At 39.9% G+C, this 24,016-nt stretch overlaps 1 protein-coding gene across 1 annotated transcript; it reads right to left on the reverse strand.

Moving 5' to 3' along the window:
• Positions 1–1,789: 1,789 nt before the first annotated feature.
• b4galnt1a (beta-1,4-N-acetyl-galactosaminyl transferase 1a) lies at positions 1,790–24,016 on the reverse strand (the record flags this gene model as incomplete). Its single annotated transcript, XM_082517861.1, is given in 12 exon segments — positions 1,790–4,209; positions 4,388–4,625; positions 17,453–17,593; positions 18,144–18,331; positions 18,434–18,526; positions 19,395–19,575; positions 19,675–19,712; positions 20,037–20,143; positions 20,508–20,690; positions 20,765–20,976; positions 23,953–23,985; positions 23,987–24,016. Coding segments are annotated over 12 exon segments (1,656 nt in total). The 3' UTR covers positions 1,790–3,997.

The following is a 24,016-nucleotide window of genomic DNA, read 5'->3' on the forward strand; positions in this document are numbered from 1 at the left end:
CATCGTCATCAGTGGTGATCTGTTCTGACCCTCGGCAAAAATTCACAGACGACCCCTCCCATCTCCGTTGTAGGGCCCTCTTAGGGAGGCCAGGTTTCTCATACTATCCTTGCAAAATTTGCACATTGCCACTGCTGCAGTTTAAAGTTTGTGAACTCTCTGGCCTGAGGCCCCGAGGTGTTGCCTGTCTTGCCAGGTGGGAAGCCTCTAGTTGCCATTTATCCTAGTGAAATTGAATGTCTATAGATCAGGCCCAATGATGGCACGAAAATATTGTTAAAGAGCAAGCAAACAGAATTTGATTTAACTTGAGGTGGCGCTAGTTTTAACTGCTTGTCTCCAGGGGGCGCCACTACTCCAAAGATACATTATAGGTGGCGACACGATTAACAGCAGTGTGTTAATTATGTCAGATGAGATCTCCGCCTAATCACGTTCACTAACTAGCGCCCTTCCCCCTAATATTTACCAATAGGTAAATGTTGGATTTTTATTTATATATTTATTTAGTCAGAGACTGAAACACCCTCGCTGCAGGAAGGAGCGCTTTCACAGATCATTCATCCCAACAGCAGTTAGACTCTATAACTCCTCAATCACGATGTCATAAGTCACTGGACACTGAACATCCACGGTCACCACTTCATGCATAATGGACCTTCCATGTGTATGGACATGTGCAGGTATATATGTATGTATATATATATATACACATATGTATATTTAGTGTGCACGTGTGTGTGTGTGTGTCTCTATAAATAGGAATAGTAGTGGTACAATAGCTATATCAAGCTATATAGTTTATGTCTTGCATATTTCCAACCATATCCATAACCACATACTGTGTATGCGACCATTGTATATAGTGTATTATCTTACTTTTTTTCATTGATTGTACTTATTTGTATTTTTGTATTTCCTTCTGATATCTGTACCTGAGCTGAGGTGATACAAAAATTTCCCCGTTGTGGGATCAATAAAGTCTTATTCAAAGGAGCTTGCAAAGAGTCCAGACGCTTTTCTTTGCAAGCTCCTTTGACTACGATGACCTGGATGACTGAGAACCTTCACAGACAAAGTCTTATCTTATCTTATCTTATCTTATGACACGCTGTGTAAGTAAACAAACAACAGTTTGGTCTGCATTTCTTGAAAGATTACATCCCCCAAACTTAGTTTAGAGGGTCTACACTGCATATAGTGAAGTCTGCAAGTTTTCTAACAGCAAAATTTGTTTTGTGCCCAAATCATTTTGAAGATCATTAGAATGAAAGTTATTGGCCATGTTTGCATAGCCCTTTTTAAAATGATGCTTTCATGACATTATTGTATGTTGGGTGGTGGTCACGGCTATCTAGACTGACAAGTGGGATGTTGAATGTCACCTCTCCAGTGGGGAGGGGGCCTGAGATTGTCTAAATTGGAGTCTGTTTTATACCAAATGCAGAAAAAATGTTTTAAGAAGGCAATGAAGTTTGTGTTCCAAAAAATAGGATTGTTTGCTCGCAGGACACCAGGAGAGATGAGTCCTCCGTCACAGATGGTGTGGTCAGTGAAGATGGTCGCCTGCAGGTTCAAGCTCATTGCATCTCCAACCCACATCCACTGCCACTGTACTTAAGGGAAGTTAAAGACTTTCTTCTGCACCTACATTTGGATCACCTCGATCCATGACAGTCATTCAGGCAGTAATGCCTGGACTGGAAACAAGCATCCTTAAAACATTACAACATTCCAGCTCCTGTGTTGGAATGAAAAACAAATGTGTTGTTTAAATCAGAGACTGCACTTGTGACAGAACAATAAACATTTTATTTTGATTATATAAGTAAGTACAAAACAAAGTTGTGGTAGGCCTAAACTTATTTTCAGAATAATTACATCTGAGACTTTGTTTCATTGTAAGATTATAACAGTGATGGCAATATAATTGTTTGTTGTTCAGCAGAACAGTGTCCAGTATGTTGGCTGTTATACTTTGTGTTTGAAAATAAAAGTTGGGCTGATTTTAACACCATTACAAAAAGTGTTGTTAATTATTTTTAATCATATTCAGGTTACCACAAATTTTTTTTTTGAGTGGAGGATTGCTGGAGGCGATATGAGTGAGACACAAAGAAGTATACAAATAGGTTCCACATTATTTATTCATAATTTGTGTTCGTTATTAGAAATGATGAACTCTGATGAGGAAACTTCCTCTCTCCTAAAATACAGGGATAAAGGACTTCCACTTAGTTCTTTTCTACTCTAACTGAGCACTCAAAACGCTTTTTATGACAAACATTATTTACCCCATTTGTTCAATGTCGAAGAGTGTCGATGAACGCATCAGGGGCAACTTGGGTTCTGGTGTCTTGCTCAAAGATACTTCGACATGCTGACTTGAGGAGCTAGATATTAAACCAACAACCTTCTAATTGATAGACGACGCACTCTTCCTCCTGAGGCCCTGTAGGCTTTAACAAAACAATGGCCACATAATGGATCTGTGCTTTTTATTTAAATTACATCATTTTAAATATAACAAAGCTGTATTTAAATACTCATATCACAGAACAAAACAACCCCAAAATGATTGCTAGATTGTTTCTGTGTACGTAGGTACTTAGCTGATGGTTGATGTGCTCCTATTCTGGTGTGGAACTAACAACATTGCCAACTTTACCTCCCAGCAAAGGGGGGGTTAGTAAAAGAGGTAAATGCTGACCAGATTCAGTTCACAAGTCATGATAGTCATGTAAAGGATTCTGCAGCCCAGTGATTGTCTTGCTCTCTAGACTGAGTGAGGTAGTTGAGGAGCAACTTTGGTTCTACTAGTAAGAAACAGCAGATGTTGGGGAAAAAAAACAAGTACTAATTTGGTAAACATGTACACTCATTCACATATTACACCTTTAACCACTAACCATAAAAAAGAGCCTCCCTTAGAGTGGAAGGGGGCTGTAGTAGATATTAATGAGAACCATCTTTAATGTTCCATCGGATTTGGGAAAGAAGTGCAAGGCCACTATTTGCTAAAGGAGTGTCACTTAAACTCGAAATGTAAGTCATATTTTCTGTTTAAAGATTGACTGTCAATCTGTTGGGTGCTCACTCTCTCTTACACAGTTTTTCTGTGTTATTACTTAGCCAGAAAACAAGAAATTTAATATAAAAAAATAAACAGGAAATGGATGCTAAGGTTTTTTTTTCAAACAAACAAACAAACAAACAAACAAACGATACACTCTAAAAAATATTAAACAAGCATTTTTAGAAATACTGTTAAGAAAAGACAGAGACAGCATCTGTTTACGTAAATTACTGACTAAAGGTTTCATAGATTAAATTTAGAGACACAGTCACAGCAGCAGGATATTGCGAAATCACTGACATTAGGGGAGAGGGAAAAAACAAAGAGTGCTGACCTGAGTGTTTGTTATGGTCGCTGACCTCTAGTGGCTCTCCCTCTGTCAGAGTTTTTTTTCTCCCTTTCCTGTGTTCCAGGTCTGCCTCATGAGCCGCAGCTGAGGTGTATTGCAGCTCGTCAGCCACGGCATATCTCAAACCGCCACGCCCCTTCCACTTTCCCCCATTTCTTTCTTTCTTTATTGTGAGCAACGGTGTGCCTTTACAGTGGTAATTGGTTAATCACAGTGGAAGCAGGTAGGGGTTCTCTGCCATTTTTGTTTCAATCGTTTTCTCCTGCTTTTGCTAGACAGGGAGCTCAGCCATTGTATTTTGTTTTCGGCTAAAGAGTTCTTGGTTCATTTCATAGTTAAAGAGGGTGTTTTATTTGTTGTTTTGGCCTTGGAGACCCTGAAGAAAAGAGCTTCCCTGTGTTCATCTTTACTTTAGTAGTTTTGTGCAATAAATCATGTTTAATGACAAACAAACAAACACCAACCTTGGATACCAAAGATCATAACTGGGTAATCCACCCAGTTCTTTTGTCAGTAAAAAACAAAATAAACAGTTTGTCTTATTTTACCCGAGCAAAACTATTTCTCACACTTCATTGACTGGTCATGCATTTGAACCTGTTCTTAAAGTAGAAGATTTCATTATGAGTTTTAGCATTCGTGGCTGACGATGAGTAGCGGAATTTTTCATAGGCTTTTTGTACGTCTGTTTTACTCCAGGGTAGTATGATCTTTGACGCGTGACTCACAATGACGTCACTACAGGAGCCGATGTGGAGGTGGCCAAGAGCGTCGATGAAGAACTCTGCAAAAAGAAAGTATTCCATTTTCCACAAGCCTTGATTTTGTGCCACTTTACTTTTTTTCATTGCGAAGAAACTCATCAATGTAATTTCTACAAGTTCTATAAGTTCTACACAAGTAACACAAATTCCTTAAGGATTATTGAAGTATTGTGATTCTGATAACAATTAATAACTCACCTAGATGGGCCTGCCGTGCGAGGCGCGGGTCAAATCCAACCTGCTGCACTTTGACCGTCCGCGCCATGAAGAAGTTGATGACAGCATCAGCTACCACGCAGTTGGGAAATCCTTTGATGGCATGGTGGTAGCCAAGTCTGATATGTAAGCAGTCACCCTCGTTTCCGCCATCCTCCACCGATATGGTGTGACGATAAGTTGCAGTGTAACCTGTCACCTCTCTGACTGCACCACCAACCTGAAATCAGTAAGACAATAATGTTAAGGCAGAAAAGATATGCATGGTTTCAAGAAGCAATACGTTGACTAGGCAACCATTGCAACTTGGATCTGGGCCCCATTTCTGGAGTAGTGTTCAAAAATTTTAAAAATTACAGAAAAACAAAGAAAAACAGTCTGACAACTGTGAGTTTCTTCTCTTCAAGAAAGGCTGATCATTGATTTAGGGTTGTGCGTCAGTACGGAAAGAAAGCCATTGTTAGCAGTTTTCAGTTCGAGCACAAACTGATAGAAGCTGGCTTAATCGACTTTGTGAATGTTGCTCCCCAGTTAACCATGTGCATGGGCAGCCATAGAAAGCTATGATTAGCTACCAAACCTGGTTTTACCAAGTAAAATGCTAAATCTGAGCACATTTTAATGAGCACTAAATAGCTGACCTTTGCTTTTCACTGGTAGTTAACAAAGTTAACAAAACACAGCTTCACAGTTTTTCCAAATGTTTTCTGGAACAGACCAGGTTTCTTTTTTTGGAGACCTGAAAAGCACTTTGGATCAACTCCTGTGGCTTTAAATCTGCTGTAGAAATGACAATGACATATTTTATTCAAGCATTTTCATAGTTCATTTGAGGTATATTTTTGTTGTTCCAAAAAAAATATATTATTTAACACCTTTCAATAGGTAGAATATATCATATGACTGCCTGAAAACAGTCTATAGGTAATCGGATTGCTGAAACGACTGAGCAATAACATTTTGAAAATCAAAGTTAAGCTATGCTGAAGATATAACATCATCTATTACAACTGAATCCTTACTTTCACTGTTGTATGAGTTATTCATATCTCATGTAACTGCATATTCTTTGCCTAGCTGAAAGGACTCTGCCAGTGACCTCAGTCTCTGCGCAGTCTCTGGATCTGTCTGAGGGATTTTCCTCCTTTAGTATTTGTTTTCTTTTGCTGCTTGTTCTCTTTTTTGTGCTTCTTCCATATGCGGACATAAAATGGTGTTATCACAGTAGAGAATTTCCTTTCTACGAACTATTTCCAGTGTTTTCATTTCCATCTGGAAAATCCCTTTACAGGATGTCTGTTTCTGACTCACACAGCCTGTGTGTCAGTGCTCAGAGTTGCCCTTGAATGGAAATGTAAATAATAAAAAGAAATCCAAATGTTTTGCAAAGTGCACATATGAGAGAATAGTAACTTGAAAAGATTTCCAATTTTGGCCAATTGATAATGTCTACAGGAGCTGATGGACAACCAATCCCACAGGGTACCCACTCACAGCCCCCCAGCCTCCACCTTCCCCCAACTTCCTCAGCCTTTGATGTCAACAGCATTCTTTTGCATTCAACAGTTGCAGCATTCCTGTGACCTTGCTGCTGTTGATATCAAGTGCAGAGGAAATAAATAAGACAAAACAGAAACATAGCAAGTCATTCACAGCTTGGGGAATATTTCCTCCTGTGAGCCTGAGCAAAATATATTTTGATCTTTATTTTTTTGAAAGATAATTTAACTATTTTGCATGAAAATAATATCTTACAATTGCTTTTTCCCCCGCAAAATTGTGATTTTGAAAAAAAAAAAATCGTAAGTCTTTTGTAGTGGACATCGGGTCATGTCTTGATCACAGGATGATGTGGTGTAATGTAATGACATCGTTTCCATGTGTGGATTTCTGAACATTAGAACTGCATCTGAACACTAAAACATAATTTTAAGCAATAACTTCTCATAGTCAAGCTTTTTGATTAAACTTCAATCTGCTGACCCAATAGTCACCTAAATGTTGTTAGATCACATCACCCATGGCACCAATAATGGTCATGCGTGGTATGACCGAGCTGAGTGAGGAAGAACTGTGGAAGATGAGTCACAGTCAGTGCTGAAAGGAGATGGCACTAAAGGCACTAAAGCAGGAACAGGAAAGCAGGGGCATAAATGACGACATCCAGAGCCCTATACAATACTTCTTATTCATTATGGATAAGAAGTATTGTATAGGGCTCTGAAGTTGTGGGAATTGGTTTCTCAAATGCCATACAGGACAGCGGCCCATCTTTCTATGGTCTCAGCAGATTGAGACAGCCTTGTCGCATACTGTTTAAGAGAGGTCTCACCTTCCAGAGGTCCCTTACCAGAGACATCAAGATCATTTGTTACTTTGATCTTAAAGAGTCTGTCTTAATTTACTGAACTGACTAAAACAAAGAACCAGTAAATGCAGATTCTAGGTTATCTGAGTTTTTCCACAAACACTGGTATGTTTTCAGTTTAAATGCTATCTACAGAGATGAGCTGATCTGTCTGTGTTTTATGTGCTTTGACATTTGTCTTTCTCAAACCTTTACTGTTTGATCTTATCAGAGAGCTACCGCTCTTGGCAGTTGTGACCAGGTGTTCTGCTTTCATGTTTCATGCAGATTTCTATATGGTTGAAACTGAACTGACAAAGACAGGAGATGTGTGTGTCTAATGCAGTTATAGCCCCAGAGGGGCCGATGGCGCGATATGGCAGCCTCGCTTCTGTCAGTCTGCTCCAGGGCAGCTGTGACTACAACTGTAGCTGCCTCCACCAGTGTGTGAATGTGAGAGTGAATGAATAGTGGTATTGTAAAGCGCTTTGAGGGCCCCAAAAAGCGCTATATAAATGCAATCCATCATTATTATTATTATTGCATACTATGATACTAACTGCAGAAATCAACAGTGTAAATAGTTAAATAAATCTAACTTTTAGTTGATGTTTTTAATCTGTCACACTACCAGGCCTCACTTCCACCCCGTCTGAAATCCTACACCATAGTCCCCTTACCAAAAGAAAAAAGACAAATCACCCACAACCTGCCTGAATGAGTATCGGCCAGTAGTTTGATACTCACCAATTTGCCTACAGGGCTAACAGGTCTACTGAGGATGCTGCTGCTCTCCATGCTACCCTGTCCCACCTGAAGCAGAGGAGCTCCGCACACCTCTTTATTGATTTAAGCTTTGCCTTTAACACCACCCTCCCTCACAGATTGGTGAGCAAGCTGTTGACCCTAGGACTCCCATAATCCACCTGTCTATGGATTAAGGACTTTCTGACAAACCGGACACAAGGGTGGGTCCCCACATTTCCTCGGCCATCAGCATCAGCACCGGCTCTCCCCAGGACTGTGTGCTGAGCCCAATGCTCTTCACACTATACACATATGACTGTGCCCCCGCTCACCACAGTAACACCATCATAAAATCTGCAGACGACCCACTGTGGTCGGGCTCATCCCTGGGGGAGGATGAATCTGCCTACAGGGACAAAGTGGAGCAGCTGACAGCATTGTGCAGGGACAACAGCCTGCTCCTGAACACAACCAAGACAAAGGAGATTGTTGTGGATTTCAGAAAAAAGAAAATGGACATTAAACCTCTTTACATCAATGGAGATGGGGTGGAAACATGGGCAGAAATCTGTGCCATCAGAAACTGAATTTGAATAAGGTAAATTTGAATTGCTGAGATTGAATCTGAATTGTAACTTGAATAAATGCTTTTGAAAACTGAATTTGAATTAGTCTAATTTGAAATTGAATTTTATATTTTGAAAATGAATTGATTTGCTTTGAAACTGCATTTTATCCTTTAAAAATTCAGCTCTCGCATAATTTCAGTTTCACTTCTCACGATTCAGTTTCAGTTCTACAATTCAGTTTTTTGGAACTTACATCCGGTTCCGGTTCAAGCGCAGATTAATAGAACTACGTTTTACTAGCGGACCGAAAGTGTTACTGATGGGAATCTACAGCGTCTTGAGCTGAATTAAGACTTCAGAAGTCATTCGTCATGTCGAATGACCAGCGGATAAACTCTCAGGTTGGTAATAAATGTACTACATGTATAAGAACAAGCGTCATGTTAACAAATGATAGCCGTACAGTAACTGTTATGCTTATTGTAGCTGCTAGCTAAAAACGCTAATTTAGCGTAGTTTGCCCTGAATTCAGCTTTGACAAACAAATATGATCGACTGTTTCTAGTAGAATTCCAAAGTTGTCATCTTGTACCCTCTCAGAGTACTCCCTCTGTATGCTTGCAGAGACCCCTACAGTAGGGAAACATGCAAAACGGTGTCCAAACCTTTGTATTTTAGCTTTATTTATGTCTTACACAGCATCCCAACTCTTTAGCTAACTTAATAACTTTAGCTAAAGTGAATAGTTAGTCTAATTCATTAGTGCAGCATTACTGGATCACCTCTGTTTGAAGTGATATAATGTGATATACAACTATCACTGAAACAGCAAACTTTGTAAATAAGCAAACAACACTTCTCATTCTCTAAACGTTTGGCCACAGCTGTAGATTACACTATCAGTGCTTGTTCACTCTTGACAATAATTACATTTCTAAATTTACTTTGTGCATTTACAGGTAAACAATATCTAATATTTTATCTAAATGACTGCTTTGTTTTTGAAATGGGTGAAGAGCCTGAGGCCGGTGACAGTCCAGTTCTACTCTTAAGTACATCCTTACGGTGGCTCACAGGACAAGGCCACATTCCTGTCCTGCCAGAAGAGAAGAGAAACTTCAGAGTCTTCATGCAGTTCAACCACATCTGTCATATTCCATATGACAGGGGCCTCAAACTCCAGTCCTCAAGGGCCAGTGTCATGCAACTTTTCCATGCCCTCGAGGACTGGAGTTTGAGACCCCTGCTGTATGGTGTTCATGCTGTTTTCTACCCCACAGTTACAGCATGTCTGACTGCCTGTTCAGCATATGCAAAAATATATGATGAGTTTAAGCATGTGATGACTAAGGCCTTCCATTATGGTCCTATCGTTGTTCTATTGAGAGCATCCTGTGCTACTCCCTCTGTGGTTTTCCAGCTGCACGACAGCGCAGGAAAAAAAAAGTTCAGGGGATTGTAAATATTGCCCAGGGGATCATTGGATATACTCAACCGCTTCTGCTGTCTCAGGAAAGGAGGAAATATAAAAGACTCCTCAAACCCCACTCATAATCTTTTTTGAACTGCTGCCATCAGGCAAAAGATACAAGAGCATCAGAACAAAGACTAATAGACTAGATAGCAGTTTCTACTCTCTAGCTGTTAGGGCTTTGAATCACAAGTAATCACCTACAATTCAAACTGGCAAATAGTGCAATGGATGACATCCTGTGCTATAGTGTTTATGTGCAATAAGGTTCTATTTATTATTACTGAATATCATGCTCTACTTTTTTTATTCTATTCTTTTGTAATTATACTTAAACTTTCTTTTGACACTGCAATTAATTTCGTTATACTTGTTACAGTGATAAAGGTGTGTGTGTGTGTGTGTGTGTATATAAAGGTTCTTATTTAGTTTTCTACACGTCTTCTCATTCATAATGATATCATGTCTTCTTCTGACCTTTCACCTCCATGTTCCAATGTCTGACTTCCCTTTCACAATTTTAAGTAAACTCTAGACTCATCTGTCTCTCTTCCTCTTTAAGTATGGACACAGGTTAAAAATCTATGGTAGTGGTTCAGAGTTACCGAATTAAAGTTTTGTTTTGGAAGGTAAAGTTACCGTAGTTTTCTCAAATCCCACTAAAATCCAAGTTAAGACAAAGACATTAAAGAAGCGATTTGGGTTTTAGCAACAGAATCATTTAACTTCACTTGTGGCCACAAAATGTGAAACATATCAATTCCTGTTATTCTGAAAGGAAATGTCACGTACTCTGTTAACCCAGCCTCCACAAATGTGGTAATAGAAAGCCCAGAGATGGACTCACAGAGGTTGACTCACAGAGATTGCACAAATGGTGCTTGACATAGAGCTTTCAGATTCACAAGAGAACAAGATGGCGCCGAGTATGGCAGCCTCGTCGCGAGCTCCCCCAAGCAACAGCTTTTTTCTGTGTTTAATTTTACTTTTCCTTCATTTTTTCGCGAGTAGCACATGTCTCCTTGTGTACGACCGACAAACCTTACTGGACATAAAAGACGGTCTTTCTTATAACTTTCCGGAGTTCAAGTTTTGCAACACGGACGCTCCGTTTGCAGACCCCCCATTCATCTCACCTGAGACGCCTTTGTTCTCTGGCCCTGGAGGCCGCAAACGCCGACGCAGAGGGAGAAGATCTGGCGCTCTGGTTCGACTGAGACGGCGCACTAACAGACCACCGTTACCCAGTTTATTACTGGCTAATGTGCAGTCTCTGGAGAACAAGCTGTGCGAGCTTCGGGCACGGATCTCATTCCAGCGAGAGATGCGGGACTGCTGCGTGATCTGCCTCACAGAAACCTGGCTATCGGACAAGGTACCGGACTCCGCAATACAACTACCGGGGTTCTCCGTGCACCGCGCGGACAGGTCACAGGATCTTACTGGGAAAAGCAGAGGCGGTGGTGTATGTTTCATGATCAACAACAGCTGGTGTGATTATGCGAACGTGCACCCGGTCAAATCCTTCTGCTCACCGGACCTGGAGTACCTGATGATTAAGTGCCGGCCATTCTGGCTACCGAGGGAATTTACAGCAGTGATTATTACGGCTGTTTACATTCCCCCACAAGCCGACACTGACCGAGCACTCAGGGAACTGTACAGCGCGATCAGCAGCGAGGAAACCGCACACCCAGAGGCAGCGTTTATCACAGCCGGAGACTTTAATGAGGGAAACCTGAAGAAAGTCTCACCCAAACTCCACCAACACATCCATTTTAACACTCGTGGAGATCGGCTACTCGACCACTGCTACACCTCTTTCCGGGACGCGTACAAAGCCCTCCCCCGCGCCCCATTCGGCCAATCAGATCACCGCTCCATCCTGCTCCTGCCCGCCTACAGGCAGAAGCTGAAACAGGAAGCTCCAACCCGGAGGGCGGTGCACTGTTGGACGGACCAATCGGAGTCTCCGCTGCGGGACTGTTTTGATCACGCGGACTGGGAAATGTTTCACGTGGCTGCTAGGGACATTGATGAATACACAGACTCAGTCTGCGGATTTATCAGGAAATGCGTGGAAGATGTCGTCCCATCCAGAACAGTTAAATCCTTCCCAAATCAAAAACCCTGGATTAACGGAGATGTTCGCGCGGCACGGAGCACCGCCTTTGCCTCCGCGAACACATCGGACTACAAACACGCACATTACCAACTCCGGAAGACGATCAAAGCAGCCAAACGTGAGTACAGGGACAGGGTGGAGCAACAGTTTGACAACCCGCGGAGTATGTGGCAGGGACTAAACACGATCACAGACTTTAGAGGGAAAACCAGCACACCGCAGACCACGGCCTCTCTGTGTGAGGATCTAAACGTATTCTACGCTAGATTCGACGCAGCGAACACCATGAGACCGGACAGTGTGCGCAAGTGCTTCAGGAAGGTGAACGTGCGCAAAGCTACTGGTCCGGACGGGATTCCCGGCCGCGTCCTCAAGTCATGCGCGGCTCAGCTGGCTGGAGTGTTCACGCACATCTTCAACCTTTCCCTCTCTCTGTCTGTAGTCCCAGCCTGCTTCAAAATGGCCACCATCGTCCATGTACCCAAATCCTCCACCATCTCCTCATTAAACGACTGGCGACCTGTAGCCCTGACCCCCATCGTAAGCAAATGCTTCGAGAAGCTGGTCAGGGACTTCATCTGCTCTGCACTACCCGACTCACTGGACCCTCTACAGTTCGCATACTGCCACAACAGGTCCACTGATGATGCCATAGCCCTGACACTACACACTGCCCTGTCACACCTGGAGAAGAGAGACACATATGTGAGAATGCTGTTTGTAGATTACAGCTCAGCATTCAATACCATCGTTCCCTCGAAGCTGGAGAGGAAACTGCAGGATCTAGGACTGAGCAGCTCCCTCTGCAGCTGGATCCTTAGCTTCCTGTCTGACAGACGCCAAGTGGTCAGACTGGGCAGCATCACCTCATCCCCCGTCACACTGAACACTGGTGCTCCACAGGGGTGTGTACTGAGCCCTCTCCTGTACTCACTCTACACCTACGACTGCACAGCCACTAACAGCTCCAACATCATTGTGAAGTTTGCGGACGACACTACAGTGGTGGGTCTTATCACCAACGGTGATGAGACGGCTTACAGGGAGGAGGTCAGCGCCCTGACCCACTGGTGTCAAGACAACCATCTCACCCTCAACGTCGCAAAGACAAAAGGAGTTGATAGTGGACTTCCGGAGGTGCAGAGAAGTACACACCCCCATCACCATCAACGGCGCTGCTGTGGAGAGAGTGAGCAGCTTCCGGTTCCTTGGTGTACATCTGGCTGAGGATCTTACGTGGTCAGTACACACAAACAAAACAGTGAAGAAGGCGCAGCAGCGCCTCTTCTTTCTCAGGAGACTGAAAAGATTCGGCATGAGCCCCCGCATCCTCAGGACCTTCTATCACTGTGCCATTGAGAGCATCCTCACTGGATGCATCACCACCTGGTATGGCAACAGCACCGCCTACAACTGCAAAGCTCTCCAGCGAGTAGTGCGGTGCTCTGAACGGATAATTGGAGGTGAGCTTCCCTCCCTCCAAGACATCTACAGGAAGCGGTGCCTGAGGAAAGCGGGGAGGATCATCAAGGACTCCAGTCACCCCAGCCATAAACTGTTCAGACTGCTTCCATCAGGAAGGAGGTTCTGCAGCATCCGGTCCCGTACCAGCAGACTGAGAGACAGCTTTTTCCATCAGGCCATCAGACTGCTGAACACGTCATAGACACCTCAGCTTCACTACTGGAACTTCAACATTATGCACTCCATACTGTACAGTAACGCCACTGTTTTGCACATGTCTCACTCTGTATATTTTATTTTATATATTTTATTTATTGTTTACTCTATTTAATTTGTAAAATATGTGTACACACACACACACACACACACACACACACACACACACACACACACACACACGTAGAAAAATATTTAGTATACACATCCAGAAATGCATATACTATTATATATTGTACATATATTTATTAGTTTCAGATGTAGCCATTCTTGTATTTTGCTTGTTTACATTATTGTATTTTGCACAACTCTGTTGCTTGTGAAGCTCGCACACAAGAATTTCACTCACATGTGCTGTACCAATGTACCTGCACATGTGATGTGACAATAAAAGTGATTTGATTTTGATTTGATTTGAGATTCATGGCACCCACAGAGGGGAAAAGTGAACTCAGAATCAGAAAGGGTTTTATTGCCAAATGTTGAGCAGGTTTACAACATTAGGAAATTGCTGCGGTGCTTCAGTGCAAACATACTGTCATAAATTACGCTTAAATAGACATGAAAATAAGAATAAGAATTAAAAGTGCTAAGTAGATAGATATATACATGATATATACATGAGTGCAGGTAGTGATCAGTGCCAAACATGGAATGATGCAGTGAACACAGCGTAGGGTCATGTGTTAGTGGTGGGAACAGTCATACGGTTATTGTTCATGTGTCCGACAGCAGAGGGGAAGTGCTGGGTTTTTAAGAGGATGTGGAATGAAACTTATTTTTTTTTAACATTTTGCCTTTTCAGAAAGGACATTTACTGGTAAAAGCACAAATCACCACACACCTTCAGTGTTGGGGAGTAACGGAATACATGTACTGCCGTTACGTATTTAAAATACAAAATATGAGTAACTGTATTCCGTTACAGTTACCGTTTATAAAGGTGGTATTTAGAATACAGTTACTTTGTTGAAACTTATTGAAACAATAAGTTCCGTTGGAGCAGTCTTTCAACGCCTCTCTCTGTCTCTCGCTAGTGTAGCCGGATGGGCTACTCGCCCTTCTCTTTCTCTCTCGCTCGCTCTACCACCCTCGCTCTCTTTCCGCTGCACTCGCTCCTTGTATCATGTGATTGGGTTAATTAGGAACCCACCTGCATATTGATTACAGGGGGGTGTTTACCTGTATAAAGGGAAGCCGGTTTTTTGTTGGATCATTCCTCCCGAGCTTCTGGTGCGATACAGCAGTAAATGCTGGCCTATTGGTTAATTTACCGATACAATCGGATTATGTGACTGCTACAGGTAGGCCTCCTTTCGACCTCTTTCTCTCAAAAGTCAGCAACTGGTAGTCATAATTCTGTGGCCCGCTACAGCGCGGCTGTTTCTCTGTCTTTACTCCAGCTGTGGTGGAGAGACGCGTTCACCGTACAGTACAGCGCCTCCAGTCTTGGGGTAAGCCCGCTTATATTATAGCTGCTAGTATTTGTAAATTGGAGACGATTAAGGTTATCTTTGCCTTTTTTTGTTTGTAGGGTTTGATTGCTGCTGCACCTTCTCAGGGACCAACTGCCTGATTTTTAAGCAAAGAGTCGAGACGCCTGCCTAGCTGCTGTCTTGTCTTGTCTTGTTTTTATTAAGTAGGCTCACTTTTTTTTTTTTTGGTTCGCCTGGTGTTCTTCTATTTTATTTTGGACTGTTGCTCGTACCCACGCTTCTGTGATCGGGCGGAAGTGACACTCTGCCCGAGCGTCGTGCTGAGACTCCAAATCGCCTGGGTTGCCGGTCTCAGCCGGTGGGGAGCCAGACCGGCCTACGCCTGAGAATAATTATTACCAGCACGAGTGGTAGTTTGACCCGTGGGGTATAAGCCTTTCCTGTGTGTGCGTGTGTGATTTCTTTTATTAAAGTGTGTTTTAGTTTTTTGATGATCTGTAGCGAGCCTGACGCTCAGTGTCCTTTTTATCCTTTTAACATATTTTTCTGTGTTTTATTTCAGTGAACGGAGGACGAGCCAGTGGCCCTGGGACCTCAGGTGGTGGGTCGTTTTCACACTTTCTTTTGTACAGCACTGGGTGGGCTGCAGTGATTCTTTTTGTGTGATTTTTCTTTTGGTTCCACGGCTGCTGGTAAGTCCAAGTTCCACGATTGTTTTATTTTTTTACTGTAGGACACTGTCAATAATGACGCTACATCTTGACTTTTAATATTTTATTTATTTTTTCTATAAATAAAACTGTTTTAGTATTGGAAGCCAACCTGCCTCAGTGTGCATCCTTGAATCTGTGCGGAGTCCTTTTATTCCTTTTATCTATTTATCTTAAATATATTTCCTGGGGGTGCAATTCCCCTAGGTGGCGTTGTCAAGTTTATTATTTTGTTTATAACCCCGCCGACCACTTGGTCACAATAGCAAAGTTGACCCAGACAACAAAGTAAAGCTAGTTTTCGGCTACGAGCCCGACGTATTAGCCAGAGGTCCCTTTACTACGGTTCGGAGCCGCGGACCTTCAGTAACAGTAATAAATCACAGCAATTAGTACATTCATGTAGTTGTAAACAGCATGATAATATATTATTATTATTTGCATACCAGATTGGTGTACTGTTAATTTGATACATGGTAAATAATCGGTTAAAGTTTTCTAAGTTTAAGGTAAGGGCAGAGGTCACTTCCTGTTTTGGGAAAAAAGGTCAGAAGCTGCTCATGGTGAATGTCAAAGAAGAAATAAAAAGTCCTAAGTTCCAAATACACCGTTTGTCTACTTGCAGGCCAAAGTGGTATGTTTGTTTATATTTTGTGAATTTTATATTGCAATATGTTTGCTGAAATATAATTTCCTTGTACATATGCATTCACCAGTTCTACGGTGTACCTGTGTACGTTAAGAGAAGCACAGTAAACATCAGTAAAGAAGAACTCTCGTGCCTCTCGCGTATGTGTGCAAGCCGGCATACAAACAATTACATTGTTTGCATTCGTTGCCTGCATGGTAGAACACCGTGGACAAAGAGGACAAAATGTGTCAAATATACAAATTATCCATCAAAAGTTGTAGCATACTCCAATTTTTCCCGTTATTTATTGCAATTTGTGTCATGAAGCCCAGTGAATAGCTTGAAATGGTACAAAGGTCAGTGGTGAACTGCCAGAGGTTTAGAGGGGAAAAAAAAAAAAAAAGGTAAGGTTACCCAAAACTGAAAAATAATGTACATTTCAGAATTATACAAAAAGGCCTTTTCAGGGAACACAAAATGGGATAACAATTTAAAGCTGTTCTGCAGCAATGGAGGTTGATCAAGCTTTGAAAGCTGGTGCTACAAGTTGCTACAGGTTTTCCAGCTTTTCTGGATTACTTACAAACCCCCTCTGTCTGCATAAAAGCAGTGTTGAAACACACTGTGGTACCATACGCTCGTGAGCATCAGTTGAACAGTATTGTACTGCAGAAAGTAGTGCGTTGCTAGCAAAAAAAAAATCTTTCCCACAGAGACTTTGCAAGGAAAGTCAACGTGTGCGTGAGTACAAGTAAAGGGACTCAGAAACTGGGACAAACTGACAGGAAGAGGTCTGGCAGACCCAAAGCCACAACAGCTTTTGTGATAGGCGGCTAACAGGAAACTGCATGACTTTCAATTTCAAAAAATAAATAAATAAAAAATTGGGTTTCCTAAAACTTTTGACTGGTAATTCAGATCTACATCACCACTGCACTTCCAAAACTGGCACCCAAGACTTGTCATCAGGGCAATTTCAGGGAAAAGAAATGTAAAACGCAGTCACCATTTCCCTTCTGCTCCTGACTATAAGTAATAAATGAATGAATAAATAGAAACATACAGTGGCAGAAAATTATGACACGAAAAGGAAGTTAACTTGTATTTTACAAGTTAATCTTGTAAAATGGTAATTCTAGTGATTAAATTTCTTTCAGCAACAACTGAATATTCTGCTCATAATCAAAGATTGTAAGGGCACAGTGACATTGCGCTTTTCTAATTACTAGTTTGCATATTTGCATGAAGTTTCAGGCCACTCCTTTAAGCTCACTTTAAAAACAAAACAAAACAAAACAACCAAACAAACAAAAACAACTGCATCGTCTTACCAGATCCAGAGTGGTCTTTTCTAGGATGTCCACCATCTTCTCCAACTTGGTGTTTGCAGTAAAGATGAAATCATCATCCACCCAGAGTACATATTTGGTGATTACCTGAGACACTGCCAGGTTTCTACCTGCAAACCAACCCTGTATAAACAAAAGCAATCAATAATAGAATAACCACAGTAAAAATGGCAAAGCAGGATCCTATTTGAGGAAGCAGGTCAAACTGACTGAGATGAGCAACTCTGAGTTTTGGTTCCAGAACAGTTTTGGGCAGAGAGGAGAAAGAGATTATCAGGGGAGCTCTGATACTAGGATTCACCATAGCAACAAGGAAATAGGTGGCACAAACTAAAGATAAAAGTATTACGTTTGAGGGCATTTTTAAATTGAATAAAAAACACAAAAACAAAGTAAATATGTTGCATTTGGGTCCTACAAATAAAGTAAACAAGGTGGTTAAAGTGAAGCAGAAGGGGAAGAGTTGGAGACCAACTCAGATTGTTGGAGAAAACCTGCCAGCAAGCAGGTTAAGTTCACAGTCTGTTATTCCAGTTATTGAAGTTAACTCTCTTTCTGGAACTCCCAGAAGAGTGTCCTTCATCTCAGGCTTAACAAACTCAGAGTTTTTCACTAACCTTGCTTCCTGGAATAGGGCCCAGGTCATTACATACAGAAACAGTAACTTGTTTACCTTTCCAAATGGCATAATGTAGTGTTCAATATGAGGACCAGTCACAGGCTGAGGGTGTTCATTATCATCTGCTATCACAATAGTGACGGTGGGATAATATTTTCTTATGCTGTCAATGAGATCTTTCAGTTTGTCATAGCGCAGAAAGGTCTTGGTGGCGATGGTAACTAGAGCTGTAATATTGTACTCTAAGGGAAACAAGAACAACAAATTAAATACTCATGTGACTTTTAAACACTGTGCATCAAAAAGCTAAACTTTACATGTGTTCATAGTAACTGCTCACGAACCTTTTTGGTATCCCGAGTTGTAAAGTTTCGGATTGTTTCTGTGTTCAATTTTGATGGTGAAAAATGACTGGTGATCTTTAGTTGCAAACTGAACTGCAGAATGAAACAAACAAACAAAATGATAAAGGCCAGCTGCAGAATTTATGGGCAGTTATCGTTGTGAAAATAACCTTTGCACATGAAGCTGTAAGCTGCATTTGCCTAAGCACAGCCCCGCCCTCAATGACATGTCTTAAAAAAACCCACTGGAGAAGCCTTCACTCACCTACTTCATTGGCTTTTAAACCATGTGGTCAAGTTGAATTTCTATTGGAACCTTCTGGACAAGAATATTCCTCAAACATTACATTGGTCAACTCCTTTTTATTTTTGTTGTGGTCAGTCCTATTTGTATATATTAGAGCTATTTCTTATACTTTATAAACATTGTAATATATCGATTTATTTAATTTAGTTCTGAGTATTCTGATCTGATTAAAGTAGTTTCTTTCTTGTCTTTACAAGTGTGACATATGCTGATGTTATCATCAACTAGGAGCTGAAAAAAACTGAATAGTACACTTACATTTTAACTTCCTGAAATACATAATGAGTCAAGAAATAGCAGTAAATGTAAAATGCACACGGCTGTCAGACTGCCATCTGTAACCTCCAGTTCACGGATATCATCTATCATTCTGTAATGGTTAATGCTTAGCTAGCATGTGTAAGCTCTTTAATCAAATACTGTCAATGCTTTAAAAAAATCTACTTGAGTTTAAATCTCCTTAAATTTGTATTCTAATGCCCATTTATTTATTTAATAGATAAGAAAATAATTGCTTGTATAAAGTTACGTACCAAACTTTGCCTTCCTTTCGTCTCATTGTGGGTGGGGGTGCACTAACTGTTTATATGTTCAAACAGGTTCATTCTACATTGCACTTTTAGTATCAGTTTCATATCCACATCATAGCTTTACTTGTGTCTGCTGTCTTCGGATGAAACACGATGTTTGTATAGGTGACAAACTGCAGTTGTTTGTTCAGAGCAGAGAGAAGAGGACTCGACAGAACCATGTTCTTCTCTCCCACTCCCTGGATGGAGACCATGTCCACCTTAGCAGCAACATCAAAACTTCCAAGTGTTGCAGTCAAAGATACCTGTTACAGGATAAGCATTGGTTGCAATAAAGAATTAAAAATAATCATATTTAAAATGATGACAAAAAAAAAAGTGCAAGACAATAATTGAGGCATTACCATGTGAACTGATCTTGTTTCTTCTTTAAGGGCTAAACCTGCAGAGAAACGGTTATTTTTGGAGACAAAGTGAAATTATATAAATAGAAGATTTAAAAATATGCACCCATTTAAATAGCAGTTTTACTCTTTTTAACAAGAAAGTGCTCATGTAGAACACAGACGGTTAAGTTTTGTTTTGCTTTCTGTAGCTTTAAATAAAAAGACCACACATGCACTTAACCTTCCTGTGATTGTTCTGCATCCTGTATTATACCATGCACAGTGTTTTCAATCAAAGTAGGGCCCAGTGTAACTGACCTTTTAAAGGTAAAAGTTAGACTGGGTTTCAATGTTTTTTTGCATGTTAAATATGCCTTTACCAGGAATGATGATTGTCTTTAGGGGTCGCACCAGCACCCCCTGGGTAGGATACTGAAGAGGACTGTTGGCCTCAGCTACATTAAGCACATCTGCAGGATTGTAGGACCTTTGGAAACATGACAATGATATACACACACTACAACATAAAAGCTGTGAGTTTTTACAGTTGTAGTCTGTACACTTAGAGCAGTACAATTTATTTGATCAACTCAGGCTTGATAGTGAATTTAACAGGTGACATCTAAAAACCTAAATTCACGTATCCTCTTGTATATCTAAAATAAATAAAATATCTTACTTTAAAATATGATCATAGACAATTGCAGATTGTATCAAGAATGCCGTTCTGCTAAGTATATTAAAAGCCTCTTGGACGAAAAGGTTGCTTGATGTGGGAAAATTTCCAGATTGTCATCTAAAATCTTATAAACCATTCCTTATTTAATCAAAAGATGCAAAACATGCTTCACCTTTCTTGAAGGTTGTTGTACTCATCAGCTCTGTGCTGCTTTACACTTTCAGGATCAGGGTGGAGCTCCAAAAATGCTTGATCAAGATTGTGAGCCCACACGTGTGGAAAGAGCAGATTTGACAATGGTAGGTGAAAGGTTTCTTCATCAGCCTGGCATACGCAGGCATTTTGAGCCAAATGACTGTTGGAAATAACAAAGAGTTAAGTAATAGGAACAAAAACTTGAATTTAAAAGAAAAGGTCACACTTACACACCTTGCCATTTCCTCCTTTATGTGGTAGGAAATGTCCTTATAACCATTTGTGGCATCTCCAATTTTCCCAGTGAAGAATTTTTTAATGGGCGTAACCTGGCTTGAGCTTATGTCAACTTCTTTGCTGCTAGGTTTCCAAAAATAACAGAGGGCGACCAGAAGAATTCCACTAAGCAAAGCAAGTTGAACACACTTCCTAGAACTGTTGTGCATCTAGAAAGAAAATTTGTATAGATATCATCAGGTTGATAAAGCAAAGTGGCTTGGGAGGGACAGACATTATGTGTTTCACACTGGAATTACTGTGTTTCAGTGGGTCATTGGAAACTTGAAATGAGCCTACACTTTATTAGTGCTCGATGGAAAACCTATCTAGGTGCAAGGCCGAAAGCCAGACATGCACACTGCAAACATGTGCTGAAGACTACAGTACAAAGTACTAAACCATAAAATAATTGAACTTGTAGACTTATAATTTCAAAGATAAAGTTTACCTAACTTTATTAGGACTGTCAAACCTTATTTGAAGACGTATTATGCTGCAGATGCACAAATCATCACAATTTTATGTGGTCTGAACTGGAAAATCATTGGTTGTGTAACCACAATCAAATTCAAATTTTATTTGTCACGTACACAGTCATACACAGTACGATATGCAGTGAAATGCTTAGACAACTGCTCGTGACCTAAAGAAAACAAAAAGGAAAAGGCTATGAATAGGATAGGAAATAAATATGAAAAATTAAAAAGGGTAAATTTAACTAGGAAGGAATAAAATATAAAAAAATGAAGGTTAAAAATGAAATAACTGTACAACAAAATACACAATACACAGTATAGAACTATATAAGAATGTATGAAGAAATATAAATAAATATATATATACACAATAACAGCAGTTTGTCGGTATCATAGTTTCTGTGGGATTTAATAAACAAAATCTACAACTACAGAACCTGTGTAGATAATCATTTGAAAGGCAGCAGGTCAAGTCTGTAGGACCATCTGTGATCGTTTGTAACCATCAATTAATCAATGTTGGTCTTTAATAGGTATTTTTATATAACTGACTGAGCTACATTGGCTGCTTCTCCAGCGGACGCATAATCCTAACAACTGAAGTCTGAATGTAGCTGTAAATGGTTATGTTTGTGAAAAATTGTAGATCTGCTTTCATTTAATGTTTCCACTTTCCAAGATATTGTCAAGAAAATACAGACTTACTGACTTGCCAATTTAAGATGTCAAATTTGTGCTTCCAAAAGACACAAAAGGAAGTGTTATCATAATTTAAAGGAAGGAAACATTTTTTATTAAGAAGGAAACACACAATGCAAAGGAATAGATCAGCCTGACTACAGTAGGGAAGTTTAATTAATGTCTTTGATTTATTTGGTCCGTATTCTTCCCTCCTAATTAGTTCTTACTTTTAGAAAACATGACAATATTAGTACAATTTTGCTGTGCTGACATTATCATTTAAAAACTAGAGCTAGGGTTAATGTGTAGTGTGCAATGTGTTTGCTCTTTCTGTCATATGGAGGGCAACTAGCATTGCATGTGGGAAATAACTATCATTTATTTACTTGCACTCAGCCACTCATCACTGGCTGATAGTATTTCCTGCTTTATAGCCTGAATTATTGGATATGTCAGGTAATGAAACTAGCTTTTCGTTTCAACCTTCAGGAGGAACAGGTTTTTACCACGCACTGTGGTTTGTTGGAGGTTGTTACAGTAGCTTCCTTGTATGGCACTTATTAACAGTGATCACTTATCAATCAAGTTTCAGACCGAGGTCTCACACTCAAACATGCCCACTCTCATCTCAGTATTGGATGAACTGGGGGATATACATGTAGCAATGATATTACAAATGAACTGAGTGCTTGTTGAAGACTTCTGCACAGCAGTGTTTAAAGATATAACTTCGCATTTTGGAGTGCTACTGTACTCTTTCTTTCAGGCTTTAGTTTCAGACTTTAGTTTACAAATCAGCAGGTACAGGATGTAACGCGCAACAGTTCTTATCTATATATATCTATATCTATATCTATATATATATATCTATCTATATATCTATATATCTATCTATCTATCTATATATCTATATATCTATCTATCTATCTATCTATCTATCTATCTATCTATCTATCTATCTATCTATCTATCTATCTATATATATATATATATATATATATATATATATATATATATATATATATATATATATATATATATCTATCTATCTATCTATCTATCTATATCTATCTATCTATCTATCTATCTATCTATCTATCTATCTATCTATCTATCTATCTATCTATCTATCTATATATATATATATATATATATATATATATATATATATATATATATATATCTATCTATCTATCTATCTATCTATCTATCTATATATATATATATATATATATATATATATATATATATATATATATATATATATATCTATATATATATATATTCTAGATAATTTTCTTTCTTTTAATTTATCCAGCTGAAAACGTAATATCTTGTATTAAATTAATATTTTATATTAAAACATATATTAAAACATCTTACCGAAATGGGATGCTGTCTAATTATTTTATATTTATTTACCTCTTGGTAGCTTATTTGCAGTACTTATAACCAGGCAAGGCAGCTTTAAAAACAGCTTGCAAACACTTTAAAAAAGTGTTTCTGTTCTTATTGATCACTGAGTCACTTGACGCAACAGATTTTACAGAAAATCGTTGGGATGCAGTGGAACAGGAAGTTCAAATCATGGTCGTTTGAGGAATGTTTCTAGAACCTCGCTGAATCTACGAAGCTCTGAAGGCAAAACCCAGTGCTAGCAAGAGCCTTAGTCAAATCAGCTCAAAGTTAACTAGATCCTGGTACACCACAACGCTTTTTTTTTTTTTTTTTTTTTTTTTTTGATAAATAAACTTGGGGGCTAAACGATCATTCAAAAATGTTAGTTAGAGTTTTTGGCAAAATGAGAATGCTCCGTTTCATATTTTCTTAGACAATTAAAACTATTTAGCACAACATATTCGCACACATTGTAGCCCCATTACAAAGGGAAATGAAAGAAAACCACTGCACTCTGAATATAACCAGCAGCCTGCACTTTTTCAGAAGATATGTGACAGTAGTACAGGAAAAAGAAATGTTTCTTACTGTTGCTGCTTCCCTGCGATAAAGACGTTCTTTACGGCGGAGAACTCTCCAACCAGCTTTGCAT

This window comes from Aulonocara stuartgranti (assembly GCF_965226115.1).
Source record: "Aulonocara stuartgranti genome assembly, chromosome: 20".
Lineage (NCBI taxonomy): Eukaryota > Metazoa > Chordata > Actinopteri > Cichliformes > Cichlidae > Aulonocara > Aulonocara stuartgranti.